Source organism: Venturia canescens, chromosome 1 (assembly GCF_019457755.1).
Source record: "Venturia canescens isolate UGA chromosome 1, ASM1945775v1, whole genome shotgun sequence".
NCBI lineage: Eukaryota > Metazoa > Arthropoda > Insecta > Hymenoptera > Ichneumonidae > Venturia > Venturia canescens.
Window position 1 is genome coordinate 27773549 of NC_057421.1, and position 17186 is coordinate 27790734.

Here is a 17186-nt window from a genome sequence, read left to right on the forward strand (position 1 = left end):
TTGATTTGGTAAACTTTTAGTAAACGTAAATGAAACGTGTTTATTGACATCTTTTCCAGGCTACATTATGATCAAAATCTACTGTAAACTTGATGAGGAACACTGATGTTACATAATAAATGATAATTTTGTTTCTTTCTTTTCGTTTTTTTTTTTAACACAGAAAAACACTCGTTATTATTATTGTTTTTCTTTTAATATTAAATTGAATACGCTAATTTCGTAATACGAATACTAGTTTTTTTCTTTTCCCATATTCGTTTTATCGATAATACTTTAATGGACTCGTTCTATCTCTACGTTTAGGATACTTTCAAACGCCACGATTTTCTCCGCTCCCGTGGACGCTGAGTGTTTATGTTAACCATCAAATTTTCCGTTCCTTCTATTTCTTTTTTCTCTTGTGAAAGTACAAAAAAATCATTATCAAGTCGCGATTCACATTATCCCGGATCGAACAAAAAACAAATGGTTTTGTCGGACGGAGATAATATATCTACTAAAGTGCTTCACATGTCTCGATGACTTTGAACTTTCTTCCTGACAAATGATGGAAACGAATTTTGAACACTAGGCAATCGGAGCATATGCAGTTTCATGCTACTTTTTCCTACTATTAAAATAGGTTAATAAAAAGTCGAATAAAAATGAAGAAACTCCCCATGGGTAACCCAACTCAGGTAAAATGGGTGAAAAATGATTATTCATGATTCTTTCGGGTATGATCTACTGTAAGGAATTCGGTTAAATTTTCTTGATTCGCTGGTGGTTTGTTTTTCAGACAGAAAATATGTTTATAGAAAAATATTATAGAAAAATTGCGGAATATAACGTTTTATAGAGACGCGCGCGTGTGTGTGTGTGTGTCTGTGTGTGTGTTGTGTGTTCGGCAATATATAAGTGTATGTATATGTGGTCCCTGGACACGGAACGATTACGTAAAGGTAGATTTTTTAAAAATCCATTCGGCCCTGTCACAATACCGAATGTCATATTGATCTTTGTTTTTGCATTAAACGAATTTTCGCCACTTTTGTTTCTCTTACCTTATTACTTCATATAACAATTATTTTTCTCAAATTCATCTTATATTTTCCTTAATGTATCTTATATTTAAGCTTTGTCTTCATCCTCCATCGATTTCTTTCAAACAGTATGATTGTTTGTCGGTAAATCCTTTTCCCTCTTTCTCTCTATGTTTTGTAGTGATTTTTCTTGTTGTTTCATCGCTCTTCGTACTTAATCTTCCGTCGTAACGTTTTTAAAGAGATAGGACATCGATTCTTTGTTGTGAATTCGGCGTATCGCCTCAGCAAGGAGAATGCTTATGTCGACAGTTTTGATTTTCGAGCATTGACTCTTCTGCAGCTCGTGTGGAATTGTGTTTGTCACAACAACCTAAACGTGAACACGTTTCATGCAGTTAATTTCAACAAAGAACTCGCAACAGCTTTTGAAATATGTCTCTCATATGAACCGAACCTCGTCGATCGGCGATTCTTCGATTAATCGTGGTGCATCCGAGCTCAATAGTCCATGAGTAGCCAGAATGTAAATCTTTATAGCCCCTCGCTCTTTCAATACCTCGGCGGCTGCGACGAAGCTCTGTACGTCATCTACCATATCGTCCTGAAAACAGTAGTCTCAAATGCTTCAAAATTTCTTTGGGCAACCTGCTTAAAATAGGAAATAAAGTGAACACGGGAAAAGGATAAGGGGAAAAACTTCTTTTCCGTAAATAATTTTCCGTCTGATAAATAGGAATTAAATGAATTTTCATTCGTTTACTTTACGCAACCTTACCACCATAATGGCAATGTGTCCACTGACGTCACCCACAACGTTTATGGGCGGTTTTTCTTTAGCGGGATGTACGGGAACCCCAACACCGACCTCCATGGTTCTCGACGACATGAGGACCGCGGGCGGCGAGTAACGACCGTCGTTCATATCAGATTCCGACTCTCTTTGCTCGCCGTGTATAACCGCGATACCCACGCGGAGACGTTCCGCATAACTGGTCGCTTTCTTTGCACTTCCTGGATTTTTTGCGACAATTACCGAATTCTTGTAATCCGGAATCTATGACAGAAATACACTGAATTATTTAGGAAATTATTTTTCATATCAGATGGTAAATAAATTTTTCTAACTCTTCACAGCTAATGGACGATTGCATTGAAATTATTACAGAATGAGCCAAACTTTCAATTCGAAACAGAGGAAAAATTCATTAAAATTGTAATTGAAATTTATCAATCAAAATTGAAATTGGGGTGAGAGCGAATTTTAGTTAGCGAAAAATTGATAGTAATTAATGTACTAACGCTCTCTTGAATATACTGCAAAAGGAAAGGACTGGCACGAAGATTGTCGACTGGACAATCAAAGAATCCCTGAATTTCTTTCTGATGAAGATCCATCGTTATGATGTGAGTTAATCCGCTCTTGCACATCATTTTTGCAAGTAGCTTGGAAACGATGCATCCACGTTTACGCATTTTGCATTGTTTTGAGTACGGCAAGTACGGAATAACTCCAATTATATTTTTCGCTGATGATGTTTTACATGCGTATGCCATTATCAATAATTCCATTATGTTGTTGTTGACATCTTTAGTTCCCGTTTGGATTATGTAGAGATCCTTTCCTCTCACCGAATCCCCGATTTCTACCATTGTTTCTCGATTGCTCTTGTGATATACAGAACATCCTCCGTTTTTTACCCCCAAACGGCTTTTCAATGAAAAAATACAAATGACATTTACTTTAGAAAGCTGCATGCAATTTATAATTCGAATAATGAAAAATTAGGCATCGTTAATCATGCATACCTCCAAACTCAAATCAAACGTTATGGAATAAAAAGGTTTTTCGTAATATAATTACTATTAATTAAATAATAAAGAACGAAGCCAACATATTTAAATTATGTAGCACAATTTAATTAATAATAGCATAATCTATTTGTGTACATCATCATTCAATAAATACAGCTAGAAATATGTTGCAAATTATTGAGAAGCGTCAAATTATAATAATCAACTTTATAAAGCAAAAAATATTGTTTTTTTTTTCAGAATAGTTTGAGTTGTTAAAAAAATTTGAAGCTCCGTAAATATTGTTCTGTACGAGAAAAGCTGAAGTGGACTAAACAGAAAAGCTATGTGGGTGAAATTTTGCAAACATAGTTTTCAAGAACTGGAAACCTGTTTCTTATCAGCATAAGAGTTACAACTCGATTCCTTATTCGAATCTATTGTAATACCACAGTTATCTGTACTGCTTCAAATATTATGAATTATCAGCACTGATAAGAATTCCTTAATATGAGATGAGAATATATGATACAGTGCTGATAAGGATATAAAATTCATGTGAATGAGAATACTTAAGTTTTGTCTTCCTTTGTAGGAATTCATCAAATTTTTGAAGTTTCCTTGCTAATATTGTTTAAGCTTCAAGAATGATTTTTCTGTTGAAATGTATTTTTTGGTAATTGTTTTGATTTTTTAAGTATATACTATTATAAAGTTCTAAATTGCTTTGTCACAGTTGTTGAGTCAAATGCATCAGGCTATGATTAAAATTCCTGGTATATTTTAAAAAACCTTAAAAATTGACATATCTAGGAACTCTTTGATTTTTCAGTTAACTAAGCTTTTGCTAATTGGTATACATTATATTTGAGTTTATCAAGATGTTCAGAATTTTAGTAGAATGATTAATTGATATTTGCAAATAGAAGATCAAGGCAAGTCTAATAAAGTTAACAAAACAACGGAATTGAAGTCCATAGCATTTTCTTTGAATAAAGTATGAATAATGAAACTTTTTTTAGTACCCAAATGAACAAGAATTTCTGACAGTTTTTAGAGTTTTCACCTAATTTCAAAAGTCCTCAATCTAATTATGTAACTATTTTGATAATGAAGTTTATTGATTGATGAATCAATAAATCTCTACAACAATTACATGAATGAATTTCCATTCAGTTTTGAAAAATGAAATTTAAAAATGAATTCATTGCATGATGCTGAAATACCCTGGAACAAGTATATATCTTATAATTGATGTAAACACTGTGGGGAAACAGTGTTGTCATTGTTATTGTTACCTGGCTATGAGTTCCGCAAGTTCTGGATGAGAATTCCCACCGACAAGCACAATATCTGAAGACCCTGGTTTATTCCCGTTCATGATGTACGTTTGTCGATTTCGCGGACTTTAGTAGAGGGCTCGTTTCTCTTTGTACTATCAATGGAAATTTCTAAACAACGCGCGTGGATGACGAAATGCCGTATACGGTTGAGGAAAAATAACGTAGATTTATTTTCAACCCGTAATACACTCCAAAAAGCAATGCAGTTTTTTCGACTACGAACTTTTCTTTTAATCTCCGTTAATTCGATTTGCTGCGAATGCTACCGCGTTACGTATATTATACTCTTATATTTCGAACTCGCTGATGACGTTCTTCACTTTTCTTTTTACCAAACGCGTCTCTTTATGCGATCGATCAAACATACATTCGCTATAATGGGTATATTATATTTTGTTATCTTCCGATTTCGCCGATGCGACGGCGAAATCACGCGTGCAGAGCTCGATCAACTTTTATATATCACGTAATATATAATTTGCTCCTCGGAGGGAAGGGGTAATATCATTTGTATTTGGTAGCTCCGTAATATTTACTTGTTAACCGATAAATTCACGGACTAGCACCCCACCAGCTGTTCGATTCAGGGCTGTATCTTCTCCCCACTGGTATTTATACACGAAAAATCCTAGATCCTTGCAGAAATCCCCTATGTTCAAAAGAGTTGCGTTTGATTTCGAATGCAAAAAAAAGAAAGTTCGCTGCTATCACGTGGAAATTGCATAAAATGGGCGGAATGGCTGCCATAAACGTCAGATCAAATTTCCTAAATAATCCATAACAAATTTCTATTGCTGTGCTCGGCTTCTTGTGAGTACGCTTGTAAAATTTTATTACGTACTGTAAATTTCACATGTTATTCTGAAAATTACAGGCTATTCAGGCTATATCAACAAAAATGTCAACATAACCTCTTAATTGGTCAAACGTCAGATTGAATACTTTTAACAATTGCATCGAAGTTTTCTTGTATGGGTTTTACATACTACTTACCTGTGTTCAGTGATGAAAAATACATCTTTAGACATTATCCAGCTGTCTTTAACATGCAAAATGTCTGTCATACAACATGCAAAAAAATGGAATACACAATTGTAATTTTGTGCTTTCAACAATTCTTGTCAATTTTAGTTTTCCAGAAACTTGGTATTCGCTAAAAATTATGCAGAAAATGACTATCATATGTTACCCAATACAACGTGTATAAAAATATTTCATTGACTATTTGTCAGCTGGGGAAAATCTTTTAAAACTCAAAGATGATGCAAGCCAGTAGGACTGATACTTCCGAAAGAAGATTCGAAATCGAATGTAAATTAGAAGGTGAAATAGCTGCTCTTGAGTTGCTTAGAGAAGCAGAAGAACGTAGTAGAAAATTGACTGGTAGTGCCGTTGCTATACTTTCATCACTGGAACAACGGTTAGCAACATTGCGGAGAACTATATTGCCAGTTTACAATGAAACTGGAAATCTACAATCTCAACAACAAAGTAAGTATTCTGGTGAAATAATTGTCGGAACAGATGCACTTGTCATATTTTAACAAATTAATATCTCATCACAATGTATCTTGAAAAATTTTAATCTACATGAATTTGCTTCAAATTCAACCTGCCGATACAGTTCACTATTCAATAATTCTCATACAAATTTATGCCAGAGCATAAAGACTAATGGAAAATGTTGGATCACTGGTAAATTAATTACAACCTTTTATTATTTTGACAGACATTGAAAGAACTTTGACAGTGTTAGATCACGCTATCGGTTACTATGGAGTTTGCCAGGAAGTTGAGACTGCTGTACGGGGTGGGCCGAGTGGACCGGGTGGTTTGAATAGTTTTTTGGAAGCTATGAATCGTCTCTACAATGCACAACGTTACTTCCAAAAGAACAATCCAACGTCAGTGGAGTTGGAAAATTTAGCAACTCTCTTTGGGGTTGGGCTTGATGCGCTTTGCTCGGAATTTCATGATATTCTTGCCCGTCAGAGCAAACCGATATTGCCGATAATATTGCTAGATCTTATTGGCTCGGACGAGGACACTAGCGGCGAAGACGCACCCCAATCATTGAACCAATTGCCCGAAAGCGCTCTGGGCGACCTCATCAAAATTGCCGGTTGGCTCGAGGAACGTGGACATCGTAGACACGCAAAAATTTACTCATCTGTAAGATCTGCTGTGGTATTGAGATCTTTACAATTGTTGAAGGAACATCAGAGAAGCGCTAGCGGTGGAAGCACTCATGCTGGTAGTCCAATGCCGGTAAGAAATATATCTTTCGAACATAAACGAAAATTGCAGCTTAAAAATATACTGAAGTGTTCAATAAATACAATTTAACAATCCGTACGGACACGAATTGAGTGCTAATTTTTCTAAATATATTTAGAAATTCACTAAAATTTATTCAATCCAAAAGAAGTCGACTTTTTTTTATTTCGACTCTACAAATGAAAAGAAAGAAAAATCAATCTGGGATTACAATATTTTAAATGCGCATTAAAAGACGATAAATATTTTACAGCGAGCAAAATTCGCTCATCGTCACTCAATCACGGGCCAGGAAACAGCAGGACGTCGTACATCACGCCGATTGCAACATGTCATAGAAAAAAAGGCATCGAAGATGTTGATGCGAGCATCACAAACAACAGGACTATCTTTTCCATCTTCAAGAAAGCCAATGCCATTACCATCGAGTCACGCTCTAGAGGACGCCGCACCAGATGAACAAGAAATGGAAAACTATCTTCTCCTTACAGCCGGTTTGCATAAACTGATGCAAGCAGAACGTGGTCTCGTCGCTAAAATTCTTCGTCCTTTGTTGCAACCACAAGTTCTTGAAGCGACTGTCAGAGATGCCATGGATCTTGTCGCTCACGATGGTGATAGTATCGCTACACGTGCGAAACGCTGCATAGCAAGACGTGACTTTTCAGCGGTTCTTGTGGTTTTTCCGATCTTGAAGCATCTTGGCGAACTCAAACCCGATTTGGAACGCACTGTGGAAGGCTGTGACTATGCTCTGCGATCCAAATTTGCCTCGGTCTTGAATACTCTTAACGCTACGGTAATTTTTGAGAATTATACGAAATACGTTAACAAGGATGCAAAAAAATCTATACCGTACAACAAAGCGTTTTAGGGAGTAACATGTGAAAGAGTAATTTATTCTTCAGACTCTTCAGCTCTCTTGATTTGTTTCCATCCAAATCACACTCAGCCTAAACATTCAGATATTCTCGAAAACATTGTTGATTAGACTACATTCCATATCAATGATTCGATGATATTTGGACTGAATGAAAAAAAATATGAATCCATATTTACTCATTATTTTAACAAATGGAACCTTATTAACTTTTCCAGGGTGCCAAGGCTCTGGAAGATTTTGCAGAAAGTGTCCGGAACGAGTCGGGAACAGCATTGCCGAAGGATGGCACCGTGGCTGAGAGTACAAGCAATGTTCTCGTATTCCTCGAACAACTGGCTGAATATGCAGATACTGCAGGCGCTGTTTTACGACGTAACACCGAAGGCGATACCGTTGGAAATGCCAGCCCGAACGAAATCCAAAATGCTGACCGAGTTCTTCTTGGAGTATACATAAGTAAAATGTTACTTAAATTCCAACAGAAATTAACCACTGGTTGGGAAACACAATAGGAATATAGTTCAGACAATTTGGAATTTCCGAATGAACTCTTCTTGTTCAAATTAATTGAGTTTGAATTGAATTAACAGAGTTCTGGAAAAATTGTATTATTCGACGTTCCACTTTCATATCGGTGGGGTTCGAATATAATTTTATTTTTCCATACTGAAAATTAAGCTTAATTTCTATGAAGTTCAGAAAATCCTGAATTTTTTAACGAACCGTTTGCATTCAGATTAATCCAGTTATAAATTAATTTGAATGTGAACATAAAAAGTTTTATTCCCCATGTTTGGATCCAATCCACTACTAATTTGAATTATTTAATAATTGATCATAATTCTGTTATAGAAAAAGTTCTTGCTCAATTGAATCTCGCTCTCGTGAGCAAAAGCGACGCTTCTTATTCGGATCCGGCACTTCGAGCTCTCTTTCGTCTCAACAATCACAATTACGTTGTGAACGCTCTGCGACGAAGTTCCCTCATGGAATTATTGCTACTCGCTGAACCAACAGCTGAAAGAACATATCAGGATCTCTTAGCTCGAGACAAAACTAATTATGTAGCCGCGACGTTTGCAAAAGCTCGACCATATTACGATCATCCTCTCGATGAGCCAGGTACAGATTTTTTTTTATCATGACAAATCGTAACGATTAGCAAATAATTTCACTTCCATTTTCGAAGCCCAATTGATCTATCACTTCTTACTTTTGCAGAGCCCGCATCGAAGGTTTTGAAAGAGCGTTTTTCTGGATTTACTCGCGAACTCGAAGATGCAGCCAAGTGTCAGCGCACCTATTCCGTACCTGATCCACGTCTCCGTGAAGAGTTGCGACGAGAATTAGATAAAGCATTAGTTCCAACGTATTCGTTGTTTTACGGAAAATATCGTGCAATGTCGTTTTCAAAAAATCCTGCCAAGTACGCAAAATATACCCCCGAACAAGTCTCTGGAATAATCAAAACCTTCTTTGACACAGCTGCGTGAATTAGTAAAGATCAAATCAAACTAATTGTGACACGTTTCGTAATACTTAGTATTGAATAAAAAGAATCAAGTAAAAGCAAACTTTTTCCTGTATTTTCTAAACATGCAAATTTTTTTTACGAAAACTTTGCTCACCACTCACCAGTCGGAAGTTCACCCAAAAGTAGTACCATTGCGGATTTTCTGTGAAAATGGGTCAATATAAATACAGCTTGATTTTTAGTAAACACCCATTTAATAAAGCAAATTTAGTTACAATATCTATACGGTTCCATTTACCAACATACTGAGTGAATTTAATCGCCGTTTCGGCGTTCGATCGTTCGTTGGAAAAAAAAAAACAAAAAAGAATTCTTTGACCGACTCATCAATCGAGAACGACGAAAAATACACTTTTTTTATTCATTTCATCTTGCATTTGTTTATTCCCGCCCTTGTATATACCTCATATATATATATAAAAAACAATTAACGTTCGATTTAGATTCGATTAGTCGGCTTATACATTATGCGGTTGATAGGTAAATAGGAATACGTTTTGAACTCCAGCGAATTATTTACAATTATTTTCCTATAGCTCGCCTATTACTTCCCATTTTTTATATATATGTATACTTCGCTTTTTTCAACTTTTTCATTCGTTCTCTCTCTCTCTCTCTCGCTGTCAGGCGCAAAAATTCGAATGAAATATTTCATGCTCACTTAACTTTTCATGTTTTTCTTTCTATCCAAACAAAATCGAAGTAAAATGTTTACCGCCTCTTTTTCCATCATTGTTTATTTTTAATTTTCTCATGATTATTATATTTTTGGAAAATTGTGAAAGCGAAATAATACAAAGGTGTAATTTCCTGTTTTTTTCTTATTTATTTTTTAATGGAATTGATTCAATTATCCGAACTAACTATTGAATATTTCTTCTTCATTCAACTGCATTTAGCGATTTCCGCATTCCCAAAACTTACCGAAATTTTGTTCTATGCTTCGTCGTTATAATTATCAATGTAATTGTGCGTGCATTTATGTAAAGATTCATGGCTCATGGATAGCGATATTTGGATAAATCTGCGTGAAAATTTCGTTTCATATTATTGGCAACAATAAAATTAGAAACGAATTCCATTGTAACCATTTTCAGTACATTTTTAAACGAGAAACGACAAAAGAATTCGTTGCATATAAAGAAGAAAATAGTTAAAAATTCATCGTCTTGCAAAACGATTATCATTTCGGTAAAGTGATAGATTTTTTATTTTTTGTCATCATAACCACTATGTATTTTTTTTCGCCGAGCTTCTGGCATGTATACAGTAATTATCTGTTTTTTCTTTTTGCTTCTCGTTTTCCCGCTCATAACTCATAGTAATTAATAATTAATAATAATAAAATCATCAAGTATCAATAATAATATTATTATTCATATACTCTAGTATTCTGTACACAATCGATTCATATTTTGGCTTCTCTCTCTCGCATTTATTCACGCATTCATACGATCTTTTACCGACAATCTTTCGTAATTTGTTTTCGAGGCATCAAAATCGACGTTTTTTTTTTTTTTTTTTAATTTTTACTTGTTAAACCACAAATGATTAAGACGACATGAATTTTAAAGTCGCCATCGAGACGCGACTACGTATATTTTTGTTAATTTTCCTTTTTTATTTTGGGGGCCGAGCGATGATTGAATATTTCTCTCATTGAAAACGTCCGATAGCTTCAAACTCTTAACATATTCTTTCTCCTTGTTGCTATTTACGCGTCTGCTTGAATATTTTTCCTGCCAACACTTTCGTTCCCGTTGTTCCGGTATCCTCTCGAATGTCTTGTTCGTTAATCGTTATTCACTTCTTCGGCAATATCTTACTGTTTCACAATGCGTTGTGCGTTTTTGCAATTTCTGTGCAATATTCATTTTTTGCAAAACCTTCTTCATAACTTTTGTCTTTTCTTACTCTCTACCCCTTTGATTCAAATTTATTATTCTTTCTCTCCTCTCTTCGAGCAGGAACTGTACATCGATGAGGGATGAAGGAAGTTCGATCGATGTTGAAAAAAATCTTCATGAGGAATGAAAGATGCGAATTAGCCGGTGCGGAAACGAGTTGGATTTTCTTCTTTTCTCTTCAGTCCCCTCCCATCACGAGAAAAGATTGAACCCATATCCGACCCCATTATATATCGATGTAGTAGATCTCGTAGATGTTTCGGCTTCTCTCCCTCCCTCCTTCTCTTTATTTCTTGTCGATAGTGTTGACTCGTTTAAGCTTTACTTCTTTTCTTTCTCCAATCTCTTCGTTCTTCGCAAAAAATTAATATTATAGGAGGCAACATTTGCGCTTGGGTTTGACCGGACAAATCGGGCAAAGAACGGCCCTTATCGCTTCGTCAAATACAGTTTTTAAACCTTTTTGCGTCAGAGCCGAACACTCTAGGTACTTCACTGCTACGATTTCTTTCGCCATTGCCAGACCCTGTAACGAGCATTGAAAAAAAACCCATTCAATAAAAAAGCTCATTTCTTTGAAATTAGGTCACACGCTCGCCAAGGAGGCTCAAATCTTTATTATCAACGCAATCACGACTTTAGGAACGAAAAATGTCAATTGCGCACAAACTCTACGTAAATAAACAAATGGAAGGGAATTATTTTTTTTTTTTTTTTTTTTTTTTTTACGAACCTGAGGATACGTGATCGGTGCGAGTTTTTTGTCTTTGAGCTTCTCGATAGTTTCCTTGTCCTCGCGAAGATCGAGCTTAGTACCGACGAGAATAATCGGAGTCGACGGACAGTGATGACGAACTTCTGGATACCATTTGGCACGTACGTTCTCAAAACTGGCAGGATTAACGAGCGAAAAACAAATGAGGAATACGTCGGTTTGCGGGTACGAAAGGGGCCTCAGCCTGTCGTAATCTTCTTGACCCGCGGTATCCCATAATCCAAGATTTATGGGTTTTCCATCGACCATCACGTTGGCCGAATAGTTATCGAATACGGTGGGTATGTATTCGCCGGGAAACGCATTCGTTGTGTAACTGATGAGAAGGCATGTTTTACCGACCGCACTGCAAAGAAACATTATTGCAATTTAAAAGATGAAAACAGCATTTTTTTAAAAATAAAACGATCCTGATTCTTTTCGTCGCACAGGTAGGTTGATGACGAAAAAATTGATGAGTCGAAGGTTACTGACTCTCGAGAATTCAAAATTGAGTCTCAACAAAAGACAAGAATTTTATTGGCAAAAATTATTTCAAATTTTTCATCGGAACACTTTTATTTGCAACCTCGTTGAAGCTTGGATAATTGGCAGTAAACTAGTTTTCGCTAGAGCTCGTTAGTTGAGTTTCTAATGAGTTCGAGTCATGATTTGAGAATTTCATTGGAGTTATGTAAATTGTAAAAAGTTTTTAGTCCGAAGGAATTGTGATCAGGAACAATGACTTTGGTGTAACGAGATTATTTGTCGTGCAGAACTAATTTGAATTTCACGAATTTCATTCGTAATTAGCTCGTGCCTTTTACAGCCAATTATAAACTAAATATACAGTTATTGAATACGAATAGTCCAACATACGTTCGTTGTTTGCATTTTCATTGTTTTTTTGTTTACACAAGAAAAATAAAGCAAGCACAAACTCTGCGAAACTAAACTGAATTCGGATCAATATCAATTGCACTAATGTAACGAGAATAGGGCGATAATCCCGTGGTTCCAATTAGGGTGACCGGAAATTCATTTTTTGTACGGGAAACGTACAAATTGTTCCTCGGACTATATATCAGACGCTCTTCCGCTCGAAAACTTTGAAAGCAATTATTAAACTTCTTGCGAGAGGAATTAATCCTTTGTCAAAAAAGTGCAATTCACGTTGTACGAACAAATTGTACCCCAAATTTGACACAATGAGTCTGTGTGCTGCAACGACGAAAATAAATAATTTTCTAGCGCCACTGAAAGAATATACATTTCAATTCGTATCGTATTATCGTATGGAAAAAGTAATTAAGACTTCGCTATTGAAGTGTATCTACTTTATTTTTAGGTCATAAAGACCGATAATTCATTTGTTGAGACCTGCAGGGTGTCCTAATTTAATAGATTGACAGCCTTAGCCTTAACGTATATAGCGAACGTAACCTCAAAAGAGGATTCGAGTGCCAATTCGAGTTGAAAAAAAAACCATAATTCCACGGGCTTACAAATTCAACCTGTGGAGTTGGCCTCGCACGTAGACTAAAAGTTAATGCATGCATCTTTTTAATCCAAGAAAGCCCAAAAGCTAACGACTATTATACTTTAAGGAAAAGGATTAAAAAGGGATGAAACGCTGCGGGAGATATGCACAAAGAGGGCAGGGGGTTATTTATCGAACGCTGGCAGCGTCGTCCCTCCACGAGATAAATTACACATCCTGTCACGAGTGAATTTTCATTCATCTTTTGTTCCGTTCAAACTTGTTCCAATTCGGAGAATTAGCTGTTTGGAAATATTTTATTTGTCAATAATCCATTGAACAGTAAAACTAAGAATAACGCTCGTGCCTTTCGAAAACCTTCGAGCTTCACGGGCGGCATTTTCGACACGCCCGTGATGAGACACCCACGAAGAGCGTGTCGATAAATTTGACTCGCATAACATGCGAGTATTTGAAAGAAGGAATATAGTAAGGCTGCAACCTTTTATCGATAATTCTAGCGAGCGACGAATCAAAAGTGTTTTTTAACAAAATTCGAGTACGGGGATCGTTTTTGTAATCTTCGAAATACTTGATAACGGAGGTGGAACAATCCTACAGTTCGACCCAATCGTGGTTGGGCTCGTCCTATCGTATCTTATCGTTGCGTCCAACTCTCGACGTACAGAATTGGATTCCCTCAACCCTTTCCGCTAGATTTCTCGAAACATTTTGGAAGATATATTTCGAAGGAAAAAAAATACTAAGAGAATGTTTTTCATCGACTCACCCGTCGCCTACAACAACGCATTTAATCGCCTGCATCCTCAAGTCCTATCTCTGCTGTGAAAAAAAATACCAATCGTCTTCACACTTTTGAACTGTAAATTTTGTCCACCTTGTATATTTCTCACGCACCTTCGTTCTTCAGTCTTTCTTTGCTCAAACACTTCACCACTCTCGAACGTCTCACCTTTCCGGTGGCTAACTCACAATTTCAACTGAACTTCGATCGAAAAAAAATGCGATAAAGTATTACACTTGTCGATGATTCTTCGACTGTAAACTCGATATAGCTGTATTTATATACTATAAACGTTTGATTCACACTCTGATATCACGACTCCGATGACGAGTTTGTGTCCAGAGTCTTCCCGTATATTTCGCTCGCTTACTCGGTCCCTTCCTTCGGCAAGTATGGCGCGCGAGCGAGTGTAAAACATATATCGATAGACTGTATATTTGTACACGTAGTATTCTCACACACACTTATGAAGATATGCAAGGTTGGCAGGGTAGAATTCTCTATTTGCAACTTTTTATCGTTCTCTCTCTCTCTCTCTCTTTCAGTTTCACAGAAAAAACCGCGATGAATGTTTTGCGTTCTGTTTTAGCAGACCACGACCGTGTTCTCTTTCTAACACTCTTATAATTCTCTCTTATTCGCCGCGTATTACCAGTATACACACGCAGCGGGGAAGGAAAAAACGTCGCGGTGGCCGTATGCAACAACGAAGGAGGATAAAAAGGGCGGTACTTGTATGCTTACACTTAGGATACTACGACAGAAAAGCGGCAATGGCTAGTACCAATACAAATCATGTATGCACACATGGGACGATTCTAGAGGGAGTGGGATTGTAATCTCTATGTATATGTTAAAAATTGTGTATCAAGCCCCCAATCCCCCCAATAGAGCCAAAGCCAACCCATCCGATTATTAGCAGAGAGGGAATGATATTTTTCACTTTCTGTACTGCAGATGACGCCACCAGACGGGTATACTAATTTACTCTCACGAGACAAATACCTACTTGAAAATAAAGCGTTTACCACTCGATTTATATTATTCATGTTCACACATAATGCATGCTCCTGAAATGCTCGACTTTAAAAACAAATTTATAGATGAATTCTTAACAGAAACGAGATGTTTTTTGTTTGCACCATTTTCGAGAGGTTATATGCCAGCAAAAAGATTTTTCTTTGTTTTATAACAATATCAGCTAAACAGCTAATGAGAAAACTGAACGTAGCGGGCACGGCACGCAGTCCTTCGAATCTAAAATCTAAAAGCTCTGAAACAATTTTGACGAAACCAAATTTTTATTAACATTATGACGTTTGATAATGTTTTCGCACACCGCGAACTACAATTTTTTGGGGGAAAAAAATGATCTAATATCTTCTAGTGATACGAGAATTCACTTGAGTTCTGTATGCTGGACAAAGAAATTTTACGATTAATTTTTTTGTTTTTTTTTTTATTGTTGCTACAACTCGTGAACAGTCAACATTTACGTCTAAAATTTTCAAAAAAAATGGTCCGCTGATAATAATAAAAATTTATATTGTACGGATATGGTGAGTAGTACGTAATTAGAAAACTTTTTCTTAACAAACTATTATATCAAAAATTATAATAGCAGTGTCAAATATCTGCATAAATTATTCCTAAAAAATAGAAATAATAAAAAATTCAAATAATTTTTTTTTGGCGAGTATCTAACCAAACTCGTGTGTACATAATAATGACATAGACTATACATCTGTACACAAGGTTTTTAGATTAATCTTCCATGTGTACAGACTTGTGTACAGACATTGTTTTTGTCGAAAAAAAGCGTTTAGTGATAAATTAATTTTCCATAATGTAGATAAATAATAAATCTGATGAACTAGCCAAAAAATCACTGCGATGAGCGAAATCGATGTGTATCCTTTTCGAACAATCATTCCGAACATTGCGATTTTATATTAACGAATACATAACCTTAGCTGGTGCATAGAAATGTGTCGATTCCTTTTCCAACATCACGAGAAGCCGAAATAGCTTTTCAAGTATTGAGAGTCGATAGTGAGCCGAAAAGAAGCGGTGTCAAAAAAAATCTTTCCTTGGAGGAAAACTTTTTGAAAGTGTAAGCATATCGTGTGACCGCATGTGTATTATGAATTTACGTTTTATTTGGAGATTTGATTGCAGAAAATTCTGTGGTCAAGAAGCCCGTAAAGTTCGAGTCGGACTGACTTCTTTTTTTGAAAGTCTCATACTCGTGACCGAAACTATGGAAAAATTTGGACCACCAGCACCTGCCTATGACCATCCTTGAAAATTTGAAGCAAGATTTTCGAATACAAAATTTCTCAAAAATCAACATCCCTGAAATTTCTACACAACTCAGTTTTTCATAATCGTTAATTAATATGTCGGAGCACACTCCAGCACCTTACAGACCAAGATCAGTCTATGGTTATGCACTGTACATTGGATCGAACATGCTTTTTTTCCTCTATCTAGTTTGGGCTGTGGTGCCAGAGGAATTTCTGGACAAAAAGCTTAGTCTCACTTATTTGCCGCTGAAGTATTGGGCAGTTGCCATGCCCATATGGGCATTAACAGCTGGCGCAGTTTTTATCTTCATCATTTATCCTGCCATAAACATGCTTATGACTCCTGACCTCGATGATATAAGGACAATTACTGATCAATATTCATTAGATAATATTCAACAAGTACCCGGAGGCATTCCTCCTGTTTCTGATATACCCATCACTGAAGTTTGTAGAAGATTGTATTTATCAGCGGAGGATGTAAATAAAATTTCTTGATATTTCTACTAATACAAGGCATTTTAAGTTCAGTTTGTTCAACATGAAATACACGTATTTAGTTCATCACAGTATTGTTTTTTCAGGTGTTCATCTTTCAGAAAACGGCGCTGAAGTTTACAACGTTGGAGTCCGACGAAATGAACGAAAAAAAACATTTGTAATTTATCAATTTTTTTGTTTCGTGAAGTATCGGTGCAGGTTGAAAAACTACGAATTGCAAATTCGACACGGAACGAAATTGGAAAATTACTGGAATTATTGAAGGCTTTTTTTAGATCATTTCTTTGGACTTCAACGTTGCAAACTTCAGCATCATTTTAGAAATCGTATTCAAACTATAACAATAACGATTGCAAATTTATTTCTTTTAGTAGTATACTGATTTTCAAATTTCGAAATAAATTGAGTATGCTGTTTTTCGTTTACTTTGTCAAAAATAATTTGTAATATTTTTAAATCGCAAATTAAAAACATCGTAACACATGATTCCTGTATTTTTTCACAAGTGTCACTTTTATCCCAACTGAAGTTCGTCGCGTAAGACGCGATCCGGTGTGTAAAAAGTGTGAAAAAGAAT

The 17186-nt window shown here is 36.0% G+C and overlaps 3 protein-coding genes and 1 long non-coding RNA gene across 5 annotated transcripts; 1 reads left to right on the plus strand and 3 right to left on the minus strand.

The window, feature by feature from the left end:
• Positions 1-11: 11 nt before the first annotated feature.
• On the minus strand, positions 12-4717 carry LOC122419275 (phosphoribosyl pyrophosphate synthase-associated protein 2). Its single transcript, XM_043433705.1, has 5 exons — positions 4118-4717; positions 2328-2736; positions 1804-2082; positions 1483-1629; positions 12-1398 (listed from the first exon to the last, which is right to left on the minus strand). Exons 1-5 carry the CDS (start codon positions 4198-4200, stop codon positions 1240-1242), a joined length of 1077 nt encoding a protein of 358 aa, XP_043289640.1. The 5' UTR covers positions 4201-4717; the 3' UTR covers positions 12-1239.
• Positions 4718-4815: 98 nt separating this feature from the next.
• Positions 4816-9225, plus strand: Exo70 (exocyst complex component 7). Its single transcript, XM_043433699.1, has 7 exons — positions 4816-4972; positions 5395-5653; positions 5892-6430; positions 6693-7238; positions 7538-7778; positions 8175-8444; positions 8544-9225. Exons 2-7 carry the CDS (start codon positions 5422-5424, stop codon positions 8813-8815), a joined length of 2100 nt encoding a protein of 699 aa, XP_043289634.1. The 5' UTR covers positions 4816-4972; positions 5395-5421; the 3' UTR covers positions 8816-9225.
• Positions 9226-10362: 1137 nt separating this feature from the next.
• On the minus strand, positions 10363-14565 carry LOC122419279 (ras-related protein Rac1). Of its 2 annotated transcripts, none has more exons than XM_043433711.1 (4): positions 13916-14565; positions 13788-13837; positions 11497-11884; positions 10363-11289 (listed from the first exon to the last, which is right to left on the minus strand). In XM_043433711.1, exons 2-4 carry the CDS (start codon positions 13820-13822, stop codon positions 11134-11136), a joined length of 579 nt encoding a protein of 192 aa, XP_043289646.1. In that variant the 5' UTR covers positions 13823-13837; positions 13916-14565; the 3' UTR covers positions 10363-11133. The 2 variants fall into 2 exon arrangements, with proteins under 2 accessions (XP_043289646.1, XP_043289645.1); XM_043433710.1 differs by having other exon boundaries at positions 13788-13840.
• Positions 14566-16618: 2053 nt separating this feature from the next.
• On the minus strand, positions 16619-17122 carry LOC122419283 (uncharacterized). The gene is made up of 2 exons (XR_006262863.1): positions 17036-17122; positions 16619-16700 (listed from the first exon to the last, which is right to left on the minus strand). It is a non-coding gene; the product is annotated as an uncharacterized lncRNA (long non-coding RNA).
• Between the last annotated feature and the right edge of the window lie 64 nt (positions 17123-17186).